The 16,842-nt window shown below is 37.2% G+C and overlaps 1 protein-coding gene and 1 long non-coding RNA gene across 2 annotated transcripts; both read left to right on the top strand.

Moving 5' to 3' along the window:
* Positions 1-8,732: 8,732 nt before the first annotated feature.
* Positions 8,733-10,898, top strand: LOC112744500 (uncharacterized). Its single transcript, XR_003172808.3, has 5 exons — positions 8,733-8,874; positions 8,970-9,078; positions 9,153-9,224; positions 10,587-10,668; positions 10,756-10,898. It is a non-coding gene; the product is annotated as an uncharacterized lncRNA (long non-coding RNA).
* Positions 10,899-14,736: 3,838 nt separating this feature from the next.
* LOC112744499 (pentatricopeptide repeat-containing protein At2g36730) lies at positions 14,737-16,532 on the top strand. The gene has a single exon (XM_025794155.3). It carries the CDS (start codon positions 14,824-14,826, stop codon positions 16,333-16,335), a length of 1,512 nt encoding a protein of 503 aa, XP_025649940.1. The 5' UTR covers positions 14,737-14,823; the 3' UTR covers positions 16,336-16,532.
* The last annotated feature ends 310 nt before the right edge of the window (positions 16,533-16,842 follow it).

Here is a 16,842-nt window from a genome sequence, read left to right as displayed (position 1 = left end):
GGTATGTGGCTCCTGCGTTTTTTAGGCCAAATGGCATGACCTTGTAACAATAGATGCCTCCTGGCGTTATGAACGCCGTTTTTTCCTCGTCAGGTCGGTGCATCGGTATCTGATTGTACCCTGAATAGGCGTCCATGAAACTCAGATATCTGTACCCTGCCGCTGCGTCAACGAGCGTATCAATATTAGGTAGGGGGTAGCAGTCCTTGGGACAAGCCTTGTTGAGGTCAGAGTAGTCTACGCACATTCTCCACCTCCCGTTGTGTTTTTTAACCAGAACCACATTCGACAACCAAGTCGAGTAATCCAATTCCCGGATGAATCCCGCTTCTAAGAGGCTGGCCGTTTGCTTGGCTACCTCGTCTGCCCTTTCCTGCGACATTTTCCTCCTTCTCTGGGCCACTGGTTTGGCTCCTGCCTTTACGGCCAGGTGGTGTGACATGAGCTGGGGGTCTATTCCTGGCATGTCGGCAGGCGTCCAGGCAAAGAGGTCGGCGTTAGCCCTGATCATCTCCATCAAAGGCTCCTTTATTTCGTGCGGGAGGTTCTTGTTTATGAATGTGAACTTATCGTGCTCCTCGCCGACTCTGAACTTCTCCAAGTCTCCTTCTGGCTCTGGTCTGGGTTTGTCGTCTACCCTGGCGTCCAGGTCGGCCAGGAAAACTCCTGATGCCTCCTTTGATTTTTTTCTGAGAGAAAGGCTGGCATGGTCGCAAGCGACTGCCGTTTCCAAGTCGCCTCGGAGGGATCCCACGGATCCGTCATCGGTGATGAACTTCATCACCAGTAGTTTCGTACTGATAGCTGCCCCCAGGTCGTTAATGGTCTTTCTCCCCAGGATGATGTTGTAGGCCGTTGAATCTCGTAATATTACAAAGTCTGCCATGATTGTCCTTCGTCTTTGCCCTTGTCCCACAGAGATCGGGAGTGTGATGATTCCATCTGGCTTTATGAAGTGGTCTCCTAACCCTACCACACCGTGCTGGTGGGTCGTCAGGTCGGAATCCCTCAATCCCAGAGCATCGAAAACGTTTCGGAACATGATGTTTGAGTCTGCCCCCGTATCTACCAGGATTCGTTTGACGAGGCCAGTTCCGACCCTAGCCGTGATGACCATGGGCGGACTTTCCGGCGCTTCGTCGAACCATTGGTCCTCCGGGCCGAAAGAGATAGGTGGGAGACCCTTAAGACCTCTACCAGGTGGGGTGGAGATTGCTAAGACCTTGGCATCTTTCTTCTGCGCCGATTTCGACCTCGGGGCGGTATTCCTGGCCGTCACCACGTTTACCACCGTGAGACCGTGGTCGTCACCCTCTGGCTCCTGTCGTCGTCTTATCGGTCGGGATCTGTCCTCGTTGTCGTTGTCCCGGTTCCGTCTCCTTGGTTCCCTTATAAGGTGGGAGAAGTCGGCGAGTTTGCCGTCCCTGATAGCTTGCTCGAGGGCGTCCTTTAGGTCAAAGCAGTCTTGGGTTTTGTGCCCGTAACCCTTGTGGTACTCGCAGTAGAGGTTCTTGTTCCCTCCTGTCCTGTCCTTCAGTGGTCGGGGCTTCGACAGTATCCCCTTTTCTGCTATCTGTTGGTAAACTTCAGTGATCGATGCCGTGAGGGGGGTGTAGTTGGTGAACCTCCCAACTCGGGGGAACGGTTTGGATGGTTTGCTCGGACCGCCGTCCTTGGCGTGTTCCTTTGATCTTTCTCTGGTTTCGAAGTGCCGGGATTGGTTGTAGGCGGGCTGCCGTTTATTGGCAGCCACGACTCGGCTGACTTCCTCGTCATTAATGTATTCTTTGGCCACGCATTGGATCTCTTGCATCGTCCAGACGGGCTTCGTGGTGAGGTGTTTCCTGAAATCCTCATTCGACAGCCCGTTCGTTAAGCACAAACTTGCCACTGAGTCCGTCAGACCGTCAATTTCCAAGCACTCGTCATTAAAACGGTCCAGGTACTTCCTGGTCGGCTCTCCAGGTCTCTGTGTCACCCCCAGCAAATTGATCGGGTGTTTGGCTTTGACAATCCTAGTTGTGAACTGAGCCAAGAAGGCGCGGCTGATGTCGGTAAATTGGGTCACCGAGCCTTGCGGGAGGTTGTTGAACCACCGTATTGCCGGGCCCGCTAAGGTAACCGGGAAAGCGCGACATCTGACCTCGTCTCCCACCCCTTCTAGGTTCATTCTGGCCTCGAAGGCCGTCAAGTGTTCCAGGGGGTCTTGTGTTCCGTCATACTTCATGTCTGTCGGTTTGTCGAAATGTTTTGGTAATCGGACCTCGAGTACAGAGCGGTGGAAAGGGGTCGCTCCTATTATAACGGGTCCTCGGACAGTTCTTCTCGACTCATTGTTCTCGCGGTGACGTTCCTCGTTGCCTCTGTTCGACGCGCGCCGCCTTTCGTGTCGGGCGTAGATAATGGGGTCGCGACTTCTTCTTCTGGGGCGTATCCGTTCCTCAGTGCTCTCCGACTCGCCTTGGGGGCTCGGCGTGCGCCTCGAGCGGCTTCTTGAACGGGAACGGGTGGGGCTCCGCTCTGGGGAGCGTTGGTCGCGTTCTCTTTCTGCTAACCTGCGCTCTAAGTCCTGCATTCTGTGGCGTAGTTCTTGCATTATCCTGGCGTGGTTGTCACCCGTCCCCCCGAAGGGGCGTCTCTCGTGAGTCTGCGTCGCATCCCTCGGGGGTGATCGTTGCTGCTGTCGGGAGTCCGTCGCGACGGCGCCTCCCCCGAGAATGGGAGGCGCTACCTCGGAACCAGCTCCAGTCTGGACCAGCACGAAATCCATGTTCGATCCCCACAGACGGCGCCAATGTTCGGTAGGTCGGGTACCGGACGTCTCGGGTTAGGACCCTGAGGTCAATGCTTCGGTTGGTGGGGAAGCTCGTCTGGTCGCGGTTTCCAGATTCCGGGTGCGCGAGGTCCCGAGCACTTCTGATGGAGAAGGGGGTGCCACCTGCAAAGACACTCCGACGCCCTTGTCAGAATATGTGCAGGCGGAGAGAGTGATGTGTGAAATGTGACGTACCTTGGGGGGAGAGCCAGTCTCCCCTTATATACATGTCAGTAGTGGGCCCTTCCAGTGGGCAGGCCCACACTCTCGAGGGTGTTGTCACACGGCTGTGCACAAGCCGTACGGGACACGTGTTCGGGTCGGGTGGAGGGCAAACCATCGGGCCGACGAGAACTCGGGTCGGGTCGACCCGCGCGAGTTTTGGGCCAGGCCGTAACACAAAGATTTACATTCCATGAGACCATGACCATGAACGAAGAAGCTTCAAGCCGATTTTGTGGAATAATGATTAATTTCACTATCATGCATGGATAAGCACACCTGACTATAAGTGTTTCTTCCTTAATTATAACAATATCGATTTATTATTACTTCTATATTTTTTTTTTGTGTAAATATTTAGATTGGTTGGTTTTAAAATTATATTTACGCTTCAATTTGATTTTTAAAGTTTTAATTTAATATTTTAATTTAATATTTATGATTTACATTGATCATTTAATTTAATTTTTATCGCAAAACTATTATTAATGACATGCTGAAATAAACTAATAACTGTTATATTAGACTTTCTAATAATTATTTGTCGTAGTAATTGAAATTTTTATATCTTATTTTTTTTTCTACAAAATTTTTAAAATTCTAATTCTAATTTTACTTAAGAGTTTAACGGCTTCTTAGAGAGCAAATTAACATAAAAAATTTTAATTGTCACTTCAGATAATTATTAAAAGAGTCCAGTATACCACTCTTAATATATCGTTAACCATTCTATAATAAAAATAGTGTTAGAAATCAATGTAAGTCATAAATATCAAATTAAAATCACATTAAATAAATTAAAACTTTGAGAGTTAGATTAAAACGTAAATATAACTTTCATTAACCAATGTAAATACCAACTCTTTTTTTATATGTTGTGAACTTGCTTATTAAAAAAGTGTTATTTAGATAAAAATGTTTAAAACGTCTTTTTTTAAAAATATTTTTTATTAATTAAAATTTGATATATATAATTAATTAAATTGTATTATTTTTGTCAAAATTAAATCAGATAAATTGATTTGACAAAAAAAATCAATAAATCAAACATTGAACCGATTTAAATTAATATTTTTTTACAAAAAATAACTACACTAACCTTATTATAGAAAATGACTAAAATATTCTAATTATATATACTAGTGGCTCAACAGGCACTATCGTGCCTATTTAGCCGCTTTTCTATTATTTTTTAAAAAATTAATTTTATCTTTTGCTAATATATTATTTATTTTTTAAATTTATTAGATAAATATTTTTTTATTATTTAAATATTAGCATGACCTTATTTATATCATATTTTGTTAAAATTAAAATTATTATAAAAAAAATTTAAAATATTAAATTATAATGACACAAAAAAAAGAGAATAATTAAAATTTAAAATTCTCAAAATAATAATAATAATAATAATAATAATAATAATAATAATAATATTTTAGTCATTTTTATAATAAAAATATTATAGTTATTATTTTTTATAAAAAAATATTAATTTAAATCAATTTAAAATATATTTATTAATTTTTTGACCAAATCAATTTATCTAATATAATTTTAATAAAAATAATATAATTTAATTAATTATATATATTAAATTTTAATTACGTAAAAATATCTTAAAAAAAAGTTTTAAGCATCTTTATTTTGAATGATTCATGCGGCTAAGTGCTATAGTTAACGTGTGATATATGGCCGTATGGGCACAAATTAAACTAAATAAAATAATGTTTGCTGCTTAAATATCTCCGTATATATATCTAACTAACCCGGCTTTTGGAAAACTTTGAAGCACACACTTTGTGGGTTTCACTACCCTCGTTAGTGAACTAAAGCCATATATGTGGTTACGTAAAATGGAAACTGAAAGAGTCGTACAGGGTTGAGTTTCTTAGACAAGTTGGGGTACAATATATGTGGTGCTCAGAATATCTATAAATCAATGATGATGCTACCTGCTAGTTGCTTCCATCTGATTCTTCAACCTTAGCTTGACCAATAAAATATTACACATTATATCTAAGTGTATGTGTTTAATTTGCATTGTACATGTGTGTGTTACCTTTTGTCGTTTTTATATCAATCTTTATTTAAAAAAAAATTATTATATTTATAAGTAGAAGAGAAAATGACATTTTCTTCTCTTGTGAGATGTCTAAATCACATTTTTTATTTTACGCTCTATTTTCTTACAAAATTAAAATAACATATATTTTTTTAGTCTATTTGACTAAAAAGATAAAGACATTCTTCAATAATCATATAATTATTATATATAAATTAGGAATAATTAATTGATTAGTTCAAGTAATAATAATAATAATATAAAATATACTTATTATTTTTATTTATTTTTAGTTTTTAGATTATATAAATGGCATACTTAATAAAGACATAGTAATGCTTTTAATATTTTGGATTACACATTATCTTTTAATTTTTCTTTGTCAACATTATATTTTGATTAAATGGTCTTAATTCAATAATTCATTCACTAGATAGGCTAGTACAAGCCCAACAATCTTTTAGATTAGGTATTGGTTTGGGAAAGTATTTAGTATGGACTCGGTTGGTTTTGTCAAGTTGCTAGCCCAATTTCCTATATGATGCCAGGGCAAAAATAAAAGAAGTTTGATGCCTTATGAGTATTTTTATTTAAATAAATAAAAATAGATTGAGACTTAAAATTGTAGATGTCTTTAATATAAAGTTGATAATAATGAACTATTAAATAATTTTACCAAAAAAAAAACTATTAAATAATTTAATATATTTTGATTAAATTATCATATAAAAATTTTAAACTATTAATTTTACTTAAAAATATTTGCATATAAACTTCTACCATAAAAATATAATTACTTCCAAATATATGCAAAAGTTGGAGAAGCGGCAAATACTCGCAATTGATATCATTTTGCAATGGGGTATGGGGTTAAAAAAGTAAAATTAAATTGTAGGGGTGCATATGGGATGGGTGAAGTCGGATTTGTTGTGGCACAGATTCAGTTCGAAATATACATCGGGTCTATTTATTAGATTCGAATCTGACCCTAAACCCGATGAAACCAATACACTTTCGGACCACAATTATACCGGGTGAAAATCGGGCCGTTAACATTACATTACGTTGATACCTTCTTGTAAGCTAGCATGTAAAAAGATCCAAATTTTCAAGAATCCAACCATTATTTAATATGGTAAAATTCACTTAGAAAAATATAACAAAAACCAACACTTCTTCAAAATTAAAGCATAACCACAAGCAATACTAATATTGTCTAATAATACCAAATATTTAAATCAATACAAATAACACAATATTATACATTAGTCTAAAGTCTTATGCATTCTAAACATAAAACATTAACTTATAGTCTTATAATGACTAATAACACAAAATATTAATGTTTACAATATTTAAATTCCACATAAGAATAGTCATGATCCATCACTAATAACACAAAATATTAATTGTGTATGATGACCGGGCCACCGGGCCGACTTCGGGTGACCCGAGCTATGGCCCGGACCCGACCCGAAATAATGACCGGGTCTATTTTTGAGACCCTTACCCAACCCTAAACCCGATGAAATCACACCAAATTAGTCCCTAAAATATTCGGGACCGGACCGGACCTTTAGGGCGGACCGGGTCATGTGCACCCCTACTAAACTGCATTAACACAAGCTTACGAAATCAACATATTTCATGCAACTATAAACATATCAAACATATCAAATTGAAAAAATTGAGCCTTTTTTTTTTCATTCAAACATATCAAACTTCATAACAATTTTTGACCATGAAAATAGGAATTTTTTCTAAAATAAATTAAAAAAATATTTATTTTCAAAAACATGTTATTTGAACTTTAATTTTTTAAATACTTTTTCTTTTGAATTTAGGACAAGTTCGTTGCACTCCCGGCGAACTTCAAGTTGAGTACGTCATACTATATAAACCGTGGGTCAATTCAGTTTGTCGCTTTCTTCCTTCCAAATCTCGCTTCCGAATCTACTTTCTTCCTCCTTTGTTTGTGATATTCAAAATTTTCTCTACGAGATTTTCTATCTTTCGACGTCCGTGAAGTTCGTTATCCACTATATCGTCAATTTTAAGTCAGTATATAACATATTAGTTAAAGTTACTGTTTACTGTTTACATGTTAGTTAGAGTATATAATATATTAGTTAGATTTTTTATGTTATTGTTTTCAAGTACAGTTACTGTTTACTGTTTATAACATGTTAATTAGAGTAAGTTATTAGTTAATTGTTAATTAATTTAGTCAGAATAGTTATTTTAAATTCACTACTAGAAAACTAGTTATTATAGACGGATATTTTCAACGAATTTTATCCCACGGAAATACAGAGGAAATTTCAGAGGGATTTTTTGTCGGAAAACAAAAAAATGAATTAGCATAAATTACAGACGAAAAAGAAAATTCGTCGATAATTCCGTCGAAAAAATTAATTTTTTTCGTGGAAAATGGTTATAGACAGAAAATCCGTCTGTAATTAAATAGACAAAATGCTGCGTTTTATTAAATTATTACAAACAAAAAATCTGTCTGTAATTTAAAATCTTCCGTCAGAAATATTGAGTTAACCCTAATTTTATCACCACCCTTATCGAGTTCCATTCACACTCCTGACCTATGAACTCATTTTCACCCTCATCCCTCCCTCTTCAAAGTTGTCGTCGAACGCTTCTCCTCCGGTAGAAGGTGCTGTTGCCACCAACGGGACAGACCGTGGGTGCCTTTGTCATCTGGGGAAGCTCTACTCGGCCCTCTTCGCATCGTTCCCCCTCTCCTCACCGTCGCACGAAGTTCTGAGTTGAGCTCGTGGCGTCACCGTCGCGAAGGGTTCCTCCCCTCCTCGCCGTGCGTCGTTTCTGATTCTCTGCTCCTCGCCGTTTTTGCCTTTGATTTTGTGATTTCATTTTCGATTTTGTGATTGCATATCTGCTTCCTTTAATTTTTTCTTATGTCCTTATCAACCTTTTGGTTTAGCTCTTTGATTTCTTCCGTTAGAATTTGTTCCTGCAGAATTTGATTTAGTTAGTTGCTTTCTGATGCTTAAGTTTTTTTTAATGGGAATAATCAAGTAATCTATCTTTTCTAGGGTTTGGTGGCTATGCCCAAAGCTGACTTGAGTTCACTGTGAGTCACTATTAATTGCCACAAGCTCTTCTCTTTTTTTTCTTTATTTGTTTGTTTGGATCTTTAATTTCGAGTAGCTGTGCTGTGATTTATGATCTATTCCACTCTTGGTTTCTTTTGATGCTGTTTTTCTTCCTCTAAGATTTTTAATTGTTCATTGTGTGAGTTGTCAAGCTGGGTCAATTCGGTTTTTTTGTGTCTAGGGTTTAGCAACTATGCATTTTAGCTTCCTTTGCATTTCTATTCTTGGATGTGCATAAGAATTTCGTTTCCATTTGATATTTGGGTGACTAACATTCCCAAATTGCTGTTGTAAAAATAAAAGGCTTTATTTTATTTATATTTTTAAATGTGGATGGATTTTTTCTGTTGTTGGAGTTGAAAATTGTCATCTGTTTTAGGGTCTTCCAGCTAGTTAGGGATTCTAGACATGGATAAGTTCACATCTCAAGGAGAAAGGGTAGGTGATATTTTGTTTTGTGGAGGGTAAGAGTGTAAGACTAAGCTACTGAAGTGACCATCACTGCAAGTTGGAGATATACCATGTAATTAGAGGAAGAAGAAAGATTTTTGGTATATGGAAAACAATGTTCTGTTAGTATATCACAAGTAGAAAACTTCTCGTGGTACTTTTGGCTATTTGAGAGAGCAATAGATAGGGAAGAGGTATTCTTCTTTCTCCATCATCATCTTCTCCTTCAATTCTTAATGTTTTCTTTTTTATTTATTTAATTGATTCATTTATGTTGTTTTCTCTTCAGACACTGCATTTTTATGTTCATATAATTGTTGTGAATTGAAGCATCTTCTCTTCCTCAACTTAATGACAGTTCTGGAAAGCAACTTGCAGAGGATGTTGATTTTGAAAAGGTATATTGCTTATCTATTCAAAGTCACTTCTCTCTTTTCCATTGAACTCATACATTGATTTCTTACATCAACAGCTTGTCTTCCTAATTGTTGGATTCTCAGGAGCAGATATAAGAAACCTTGTCAATGAAGCAGCAATAATGATGGTGAGTTTTTGCTGCATTTGATTTTATTCTTTGTTGTGCTACTAACTTCCAGATTTAGACCTACTGTATGCAACATCATGGTGGTGTCTTCCGTGTGACTTTAATATGTCTGTAGTTGAAGGAAATGTGATTAATCACAGTTAAGAACTATAGGTTTTTTGGTAAGGGGAGTTAATGTACAAATGATAGAGTTGATGCATTACAAAACATTTAAAGGCTGCAGCATCTATTTGTTTTTTAATCTGAGAAGGCTTGAAGTGAGTTGGAGCATAGTCCAACCTTCTCATTCAGTTTATGAGAATTGACAGTCATGTATTTTTCATTTATAGTAGGAAATTGTTATAGAGAAACAAAGCCTTAACCTAGTGTTTTTGAGTGCTAGTAGTAGTTATGAAAGCCCAGGCCCATGAATAGCCATAATCAAATCCTTGCATAGCTTCTGGTCATCTTGTATACAGTTTACATGGTAAATTCCCCTTGCTGCTCTTCCCTCTGTTACTATATTAGTAAGCAAATAGAAGATGCAAAATTAAAGCTTCTATTATTGGCTGCATGTGAGGAAAGGGTATTCAAAAATTTCTCAGCAGGACATTGTTGATGTATTAGATAAACAACTGCTTGAGGGTATGGGTGTGCTTCTCACTAAGGAAGAGCAACAAAAATGTGAAGAAAGTGTACATGTATTACCATTAGTTCTTCTCATTCTGAATTGGTGATAGTGAAACATCTTGTATATTGAACTCATTACTGTAATTTCATGAAACATCTCCTCGGTTTGACTGGCATGCATTTTCGCAGCTCCTACCTGGTGGTAAGGTATGCTATCTTGTTACAGCAATATGCAAAATGATCATATTGGACTTTTGCCATTTCTTTTGCTTTTGCTCATCATCTCTTCCTATCAAAAAGCTTTAATTGTCAGATATAAAAATGAGTTGTTTAACATGTTTAAACCTCCTGCCTACACCAGAGTCCTTTAGGCTTGAAGCAAGGAGAATGCACAAGCACACTTACTTTGTGTTCGAATATAACTAATTGATTTTATTCAAAAAAGGGTGCTGCCTAATATAACTAATTGCTCATCATCTCTCCCTATGCTTGCTCACAATACTCATTTTCTTTTCTTCAAATTTTCAGGATAGCCCACTCAATGATATTGATAAATAGTAAATACATACCTAGTTGTAGAATTTCTTATATGATTTGAGTAATTAATTCTCATATATTTGATTTGATTAGTAGGATTCAGATAATGTACTAGTCATGCCCTTCTGATTAGTTGATAATTGTTTATTAGATTTTAGAATGCTGATATTCAATAATGTATATTAATTAATCAAATAATACTATTATAAATTGCAGTGTCAAAGCAACTATGGATAGGTATAAGAAATCATGTTCAGATTCATCTGGTGCTGGATTTGCTTCCGAAATTAATGTTCAGGTATATGTATAGAACATATTATTTTATATATATTCCATGATAGCCATAATTATCATTATATTAATTAAATTACATTATATTTTGCAGTATTACCAGTAAGAAGCAGAAAAACTATGTGCCCAAATTAGTAACCTGCAGAATAACAAATTTTGAATGCTATCGGGAGTTTGAGACAGATATTTCAGCATTTCAACTAGAAATAAAAAGAGTCAATAAATTTCGGTCTAGATCCAGCAAACTTGCCTTCATGAAGCAAAGAAGCAGTGTTAAGGATGATGTTGAATTGAAGAATTAGAATATGTAAATTTTGGTCTAGATTCAGCAAACTTGACTCCTGCATGTCTCTTTTTATATTTCTTGATTTGGTTACAGAATTACCATGCAAACATTAATATTTTAATTTGTTTATGACTTGCTTGTTTATAGTACTTTTCTTTTAGTTTGATAATACGATGAATTTATTTTTTGAAATATTATAAATATTCGAATACAAATTAGATAAAAATTTGTATTAAATTTATATTTATTTTGTTTGAAAATAAGTTTATTTTGTAATTGAAAAAATCTAAAAAAATTCTATTTTATCTTACTGACGAATTTACAGACGGATTTTTTGTCTGTAATCAAAGTGTGCGATGATCTTCCAAGGTTCAAATTACAGACGAAAAATTTGTCGAAAAATCCGTCTGTAATTATAAACGAAAAATTCGTCTGTAATTATAGATGGAAAATCTGTCTGAAAATCCGTCTGTAATTACAGATGAAAAATCCGTTTGAAAATCCGTCTATAATTACAGACGGAAAATTCGTCGGAAAGTTCGTCGCCTTCAGGAAATGGATGGAGAATTTACAGAGGGAAAATCCGTCGGTAACTAGTAAAAATCCGTCAGTAATTTTTCGACGGAAAAAAATCTGTCGGTAAATAATTTCCGATGGAGCTTTTACAGAGGGACAAAATCCGTCGGTAATTTCGTCGATAAACAAAAATCCGTCTGTAATAAAGACTAAATCTGCCTGTAAATCTGTCTGTATTAATCCATTTTCTAGTTGTGATTGTGAGTTAGATGGTAATTAGTTGAATAATTAGTTAGATTAGATTAAAATGATACATAGTAAAATTAAGTTATCAGTTAATTATTGATTAGTATGTTTATAGAGTTTGTTGAATATGTAATTGGATTAGATTAGAGAATAATACATAATTAGTAAAATTAAGTTATGAGTTAATTATTTATTAGTATATTTATAGAGTTAGATGACGGTCTCATGTAGTTAGTTCACATTTTAATTAGTAAGTTTATAAACTGATTAAAATGTAAAGTAGACAATTAGTTAGTTTAAATATGTCTTTTAAAAATTTAGTTAATGTAAAAGGAACTGAGTTCAATTTATATTATTTTATTTTACTAGATTGTAGTTAGATGGAGCAGCAGTTATTGGGGTATGAGCATATGCTTTATAGATTGGATCAGGTTGAGCACATTGCCGACAGACTTGATCGAGTGGTACATTTTTATTACTCTTGTTTATTATATTGTAATAAAATATGAATTTGTAATTTTATATGTTGACCCTCTTTTTTCTAACTTATTTTTTTGGTTCGGTAGGCGCCTCGGATCTTGCACACCCGACAAAATTTGATGAGATGTCCGCCTGAGCAGATTAGGCCATATCTCAGGCGAGTCGAGTTTGAGCATGTGGCGTATATAGTGGAGTTTGATCACGATTGGCCATTGACGTCAACGTTGATAGAGAGGTGGAGACCTGAGTCCCACACGTTTCATTTGTCATGTAGGGAGATGATTATCACCTTGCAGTACGTGGCCTACCAGTTGGGACTCAGGATCGATGGTGATCCTATTAGTGGTTGCATCAGTGGGTAGGAGCAGCACCATGATGGACGGTCCATTGAGAACTTCTGCTAGCAACTACTGGCGTTATTCCTGGCCCAGAGGATAGACAGTTACATACCAAGTGAATTGTCAAACTGACATGGTTTCATAATACTGTCTACGGAGAGTTGGAGCAGGACACCACTGAGGAGCGCCTATTGCGGTACACGAAAGGGTATATCATGCAGGTGATCGGGGGTATCTTATTCCCATATGCATCTGACTCTTGGGTATACATCAGGTGGCTCTCCCTGCTAGAGGACCTTGAGAAATGTGGTAGGTTAATGGAGCTCGGCTGTGCTGGCATGGCTGTACCGTTAGATGTATCGTGCCACGGAGCTAGCATAGTCAGTGCAATCTGGGTGGTTGTGTCAGTTTGCTGCTTTCTTGGACTTATCACCATATTCCACTGCTACGATCAGATGGATTTGATACTCTTCGATTTCCGCTAGTTGAGAGGTATTATTCATTTTTGTACTTTTCTTCATTAGTTAATGAAATTGAGAAATAATGTGTAATCATTCACGGTATTATAGGTGGATTGAGTACCGTCCAGATAATGCCAGAGGCGAGCACAGACTTAGGCATTACAGGCGTATGCTGAACCAAGCCAAGGCTATGTCACAAGTTGCACCTAAGTACCTAAAAACCCATCAACAGTTAGCACATGTAGATGGTGTCTTTATACATAACTAACGATAATGAAATGAATCTTACCGGACAAGTACATCTGCATAGCGAATAACCAAAGAGAAAGCTCGTTGTATGACTCCTCCCAATCATCATATATTCTAATAACGACTCTCTGCTTTGCAAGCCAAACCTTTATATAGAACGCCTTGTAATCGAAGTGATTCTCCACACCTCCTTGCAGAATCCTGATGCTGGTTGTTGGATTTGCTTTGACCATTGTGAATATGTGTTGAGCAATCACCTTTGAATCCAACCTACGATGGTCTTGACCCATGGATATTTGCATGCAAGTATGAGGACTATTGTATCTCCTAACCTCCCATTTTTCTTATTTTCGACGATATGCTATGCGTATGTTCCAAGAGCAACTGGACCCGAACTACTGTACATCATACCTCAACTGGTCACTCTCTAGTGTTTTATACTCTACAGCCCTTCTGATACTATACCTCTTAACTACCAACATGACTTCTTCGTTGTTCTCAAATTATTGTTCAACCTCGAACTCATTACTTGGATCCTCTTCAGGGCCTCCATGGATAAACAACCAATCCGAAGTCATTGCATCGATATTCAACCCGGAGAAGTGATTGCCAGTCATATGGTCGAGAAATGGCAGGTTGCATCAGAGCGATTTGTGTGTCACCGTAATAGTTCATCTCTTCTTTCTCGTCACCATCCTCAGAAATTTCCATTGGTTCATCATCAGCATCGTCTCCATCATTAGGGTTAACTTCATACGGATCCATCATCAGATCCCTGATAGCAGAACCCTCATGACTTTCAATATCATCTTCCATCATGTCAGCTTTACCAAGTTCAATGTTTGAGCCCTATTGACTACCTTCGGGTGGCATATTTAGATTGACCATCGTCCTTCTAATATTTCGTCTAACAGCTCCACTTAACAGACTATCATCAACAGTATCCGCAGATGATCCTCGTTCACCTAACTCAACGAGAAACACTAATAATTCCAACAGATAAACATTTGTTCATTGGTTATACCGTGACTTTTTAAGACGTAACATCAGAAATATTTCTTAAAACCACCGTGGTTTAATAAACATAATAACAATAAAGCAAAGACAACTGTAGCATACCTTTTATAAAACAAATTGTCATATACTTTGGTTTGATATTTGTAGTAAACGTTTTTACTCTTTTTATGTGTTGTTGTCCAACGGAATGCAACATCAAATTCTTCAATACTGTTAGACTGTTGACTTCTGGTGTTAATGTAAGTAATTATTGATTGTCCAAACTTAAAAACAATAGAACCTTTTTCATCAGACATTATTTCACCATCATAATAAATGGATAACAATAGATCTTTTGACATTGTAAAAAAAAAATGCCAAGATAAGAAATAAAGAGGAGAATGAAATTGTAGTTTTGAGATTCGTTCTCCAGCAACCATATTTTTAGTTTGAAAACTTCACTTAAAGTTCGTCGGAATATGCGAGGAACGTATCTAAAAAATTAAAATTCAAATAACGTGTTTCTGAAAATAAATATTTTTTAAAATTTAAAAATCTATGAAAGTATCCAGAATTTTAATTTTCTTGTAATGTTTGGTGAAATGCGTGTGCCGCTTCCACTTCCCCTCTCTACAAAGCAACAATGCCTCACTCTTCTCTCACTCTGTTCTTCCATCACCCAACTCCACCAAATCCAAGCTCAAACCCACATCAATGGCCTCTTCCAAGACCCTTATGTCCTCTCCCAACTCATCTACTTATCTTCCCTCTCCTCCTTCGCCAACCTCACCCACGCAAAAACCATTCTTTTTCGTTCCCCCACCACCCCATCACCCATTTCATGGAACATCCTCATCAGAGCATACGCAACCACTGATTCTCCGCTTGAATCCATCTGGGTATTCCGCACATTCCGAAAATTGGGTGTGAAGCCCAATAAACTCACTTACCCTTTTCTGTTCAAGTGTTGTGCTATGGCTTCTGCGCTTTCTGAGGGAAAACAGCTGCATGCTGATGTTATCAAGTTTGGTCTTGATTCTGATGTGTACGTTGGGAATAACATGGTTAACTTATATGGGTTCTGTAAAAAGGTTAAGGATGCAAGGAAGGTGTTTGAGGAAATGCCGAACAGAACTGTCGTGTCTTGGAACTCAATTATGACTGCTTGTGTTGAGAATCATTGGTTGGGAGATGGGATTCGGTACTTTTTTAGGATGCGGGGTTGCGAGTTCGAGCCAGATCATACTACTATGGTGCTGTTGCTTTCTGCTTGTGCTGAGTTGGGTTACTTGAGTCTTGGAAGATGGGTGCATTCCCAATTGATTTTGAGAGGAATGGTTTTGAGTTGTCAGTTAGGTACTGCTCTTGTTGATATGTATGCAAAATCAGGGAATTTGGGTTGTGCTAGGCTTGTTTTTGAGAGAATGGAGGAGAGGAATGTGTGGACATGGAGTGCAATGATTTTGGGATTAGCCCAACATGGGTTTGCAGAGGAAGCGCTTGCATTGTTTGCTGAAATGTGTGAAAATCATAGCATATGCCCCAATTATGTGACCTATCTTGGGGTTCTATGTGCTTGCAGTCATGCTGGGATGGTGAATGAGGGTTACAAGTACCTTCGCGAAATGGAATATGTCCATGGGATCAATCCCATGATGGTACATTTTGGAGCAATGGTTGATGTTTTAGGTCGTGCCGGCCTTCTTAAAGAAGCTTACGACTTTATACAGAGGATGCCTATTGAGCCTGACCCGATTGTGTGGCGTACGCTGCTTAGCGCGTGCAATGTTCATGATGCTCAGGACCATGCAGGGATAGGGGATAAAGTGAGGAAGAGGCTGCTTCAGATGGAGCCAAGGAGGGGAGGGAATTTGGTTATTGTTGCTAACATGTATGCTGAATCAGGGATGTGGGAGAAAGCGGCAAAAGTTAGGAGAGACATGAGAGATGGAGGTATGAAGAAGATGGCTGGAGAGAGTTGTGTTGATTTAGGGGGTTCCATGTTTAAATTCTATGCAGGTTATGATTCTAGCCAAGACTTGATGCATGTTTATCATTTGCTTGATGGATTGAACATGCACTTGAAGATGGTTGATAGTTAATAGTTAACTAGTGTTGGAAATTGCTCTTGAAGAATTGTGGACTTGAATTTAGAACAGGACACATGATAAATTATATTGACAATTTTGTAAGTCAACATTTTCACCATTCATTTGTATATATTGGTTTTTGGATGCTGCCCACACATCTTTTATGTATCTTTGTTATCACTCTATAAATGTTGACACAGTTTCCAATATCAGTTTAGCTTAGAAATATTGATCTGTTCTTATTGCAAAATATTTGTTTCATTTCACAAAGAATTTCAATATTTTTAGTGTAATCCCTTGAAAATTTGTCATTCATAATCTTTCCTTCATTTTTAGATTTGTTTTTGTGGATGATATTTCAGGCCTAGTTCCAGTAATTAATACTTATCCAGAATTTAATCAAAATTTCCTACAACGCAATACCTTACTCTATACTCAAGCTAAGTGGTGGGTGCAGGCACAATGTATAGCTAGCTCATTAGTCATAAGATATGATGAAAAGATCAATGCTTGGAATTT

Source organism: Arachis hypogaea, chromosome 14 (genome assembly GCF_003086295.3).
Source record: "Arachis hypogaea cultivar Tifrunner chromosome 14, arahy.Tifrunner.gnm2.J5K5, whole genome shotgun sequence".
Taxonomy (NCBI): domain Eukaryota; kingdom Viridiplantae; phylum Streptophyta; class Magnoliopsida; order Fabales; family Fabaceae; genus Arachis; species Arachis hypogaea.
Note: the sequence above shows the minus strand (reverse complement) of the source record. Positions and strands in the feature narration are given on the sequence as shown.

Excerpts from the sequence above, each read along its gene's own strand:
- LOC112744499 (XM_025794155.3), top strand. The coding sequence starts at position 14,824 with ATGTTTGGTGAAATGCGTGTGCCGCTTCCACTTCCCCTCTCTACAAAG.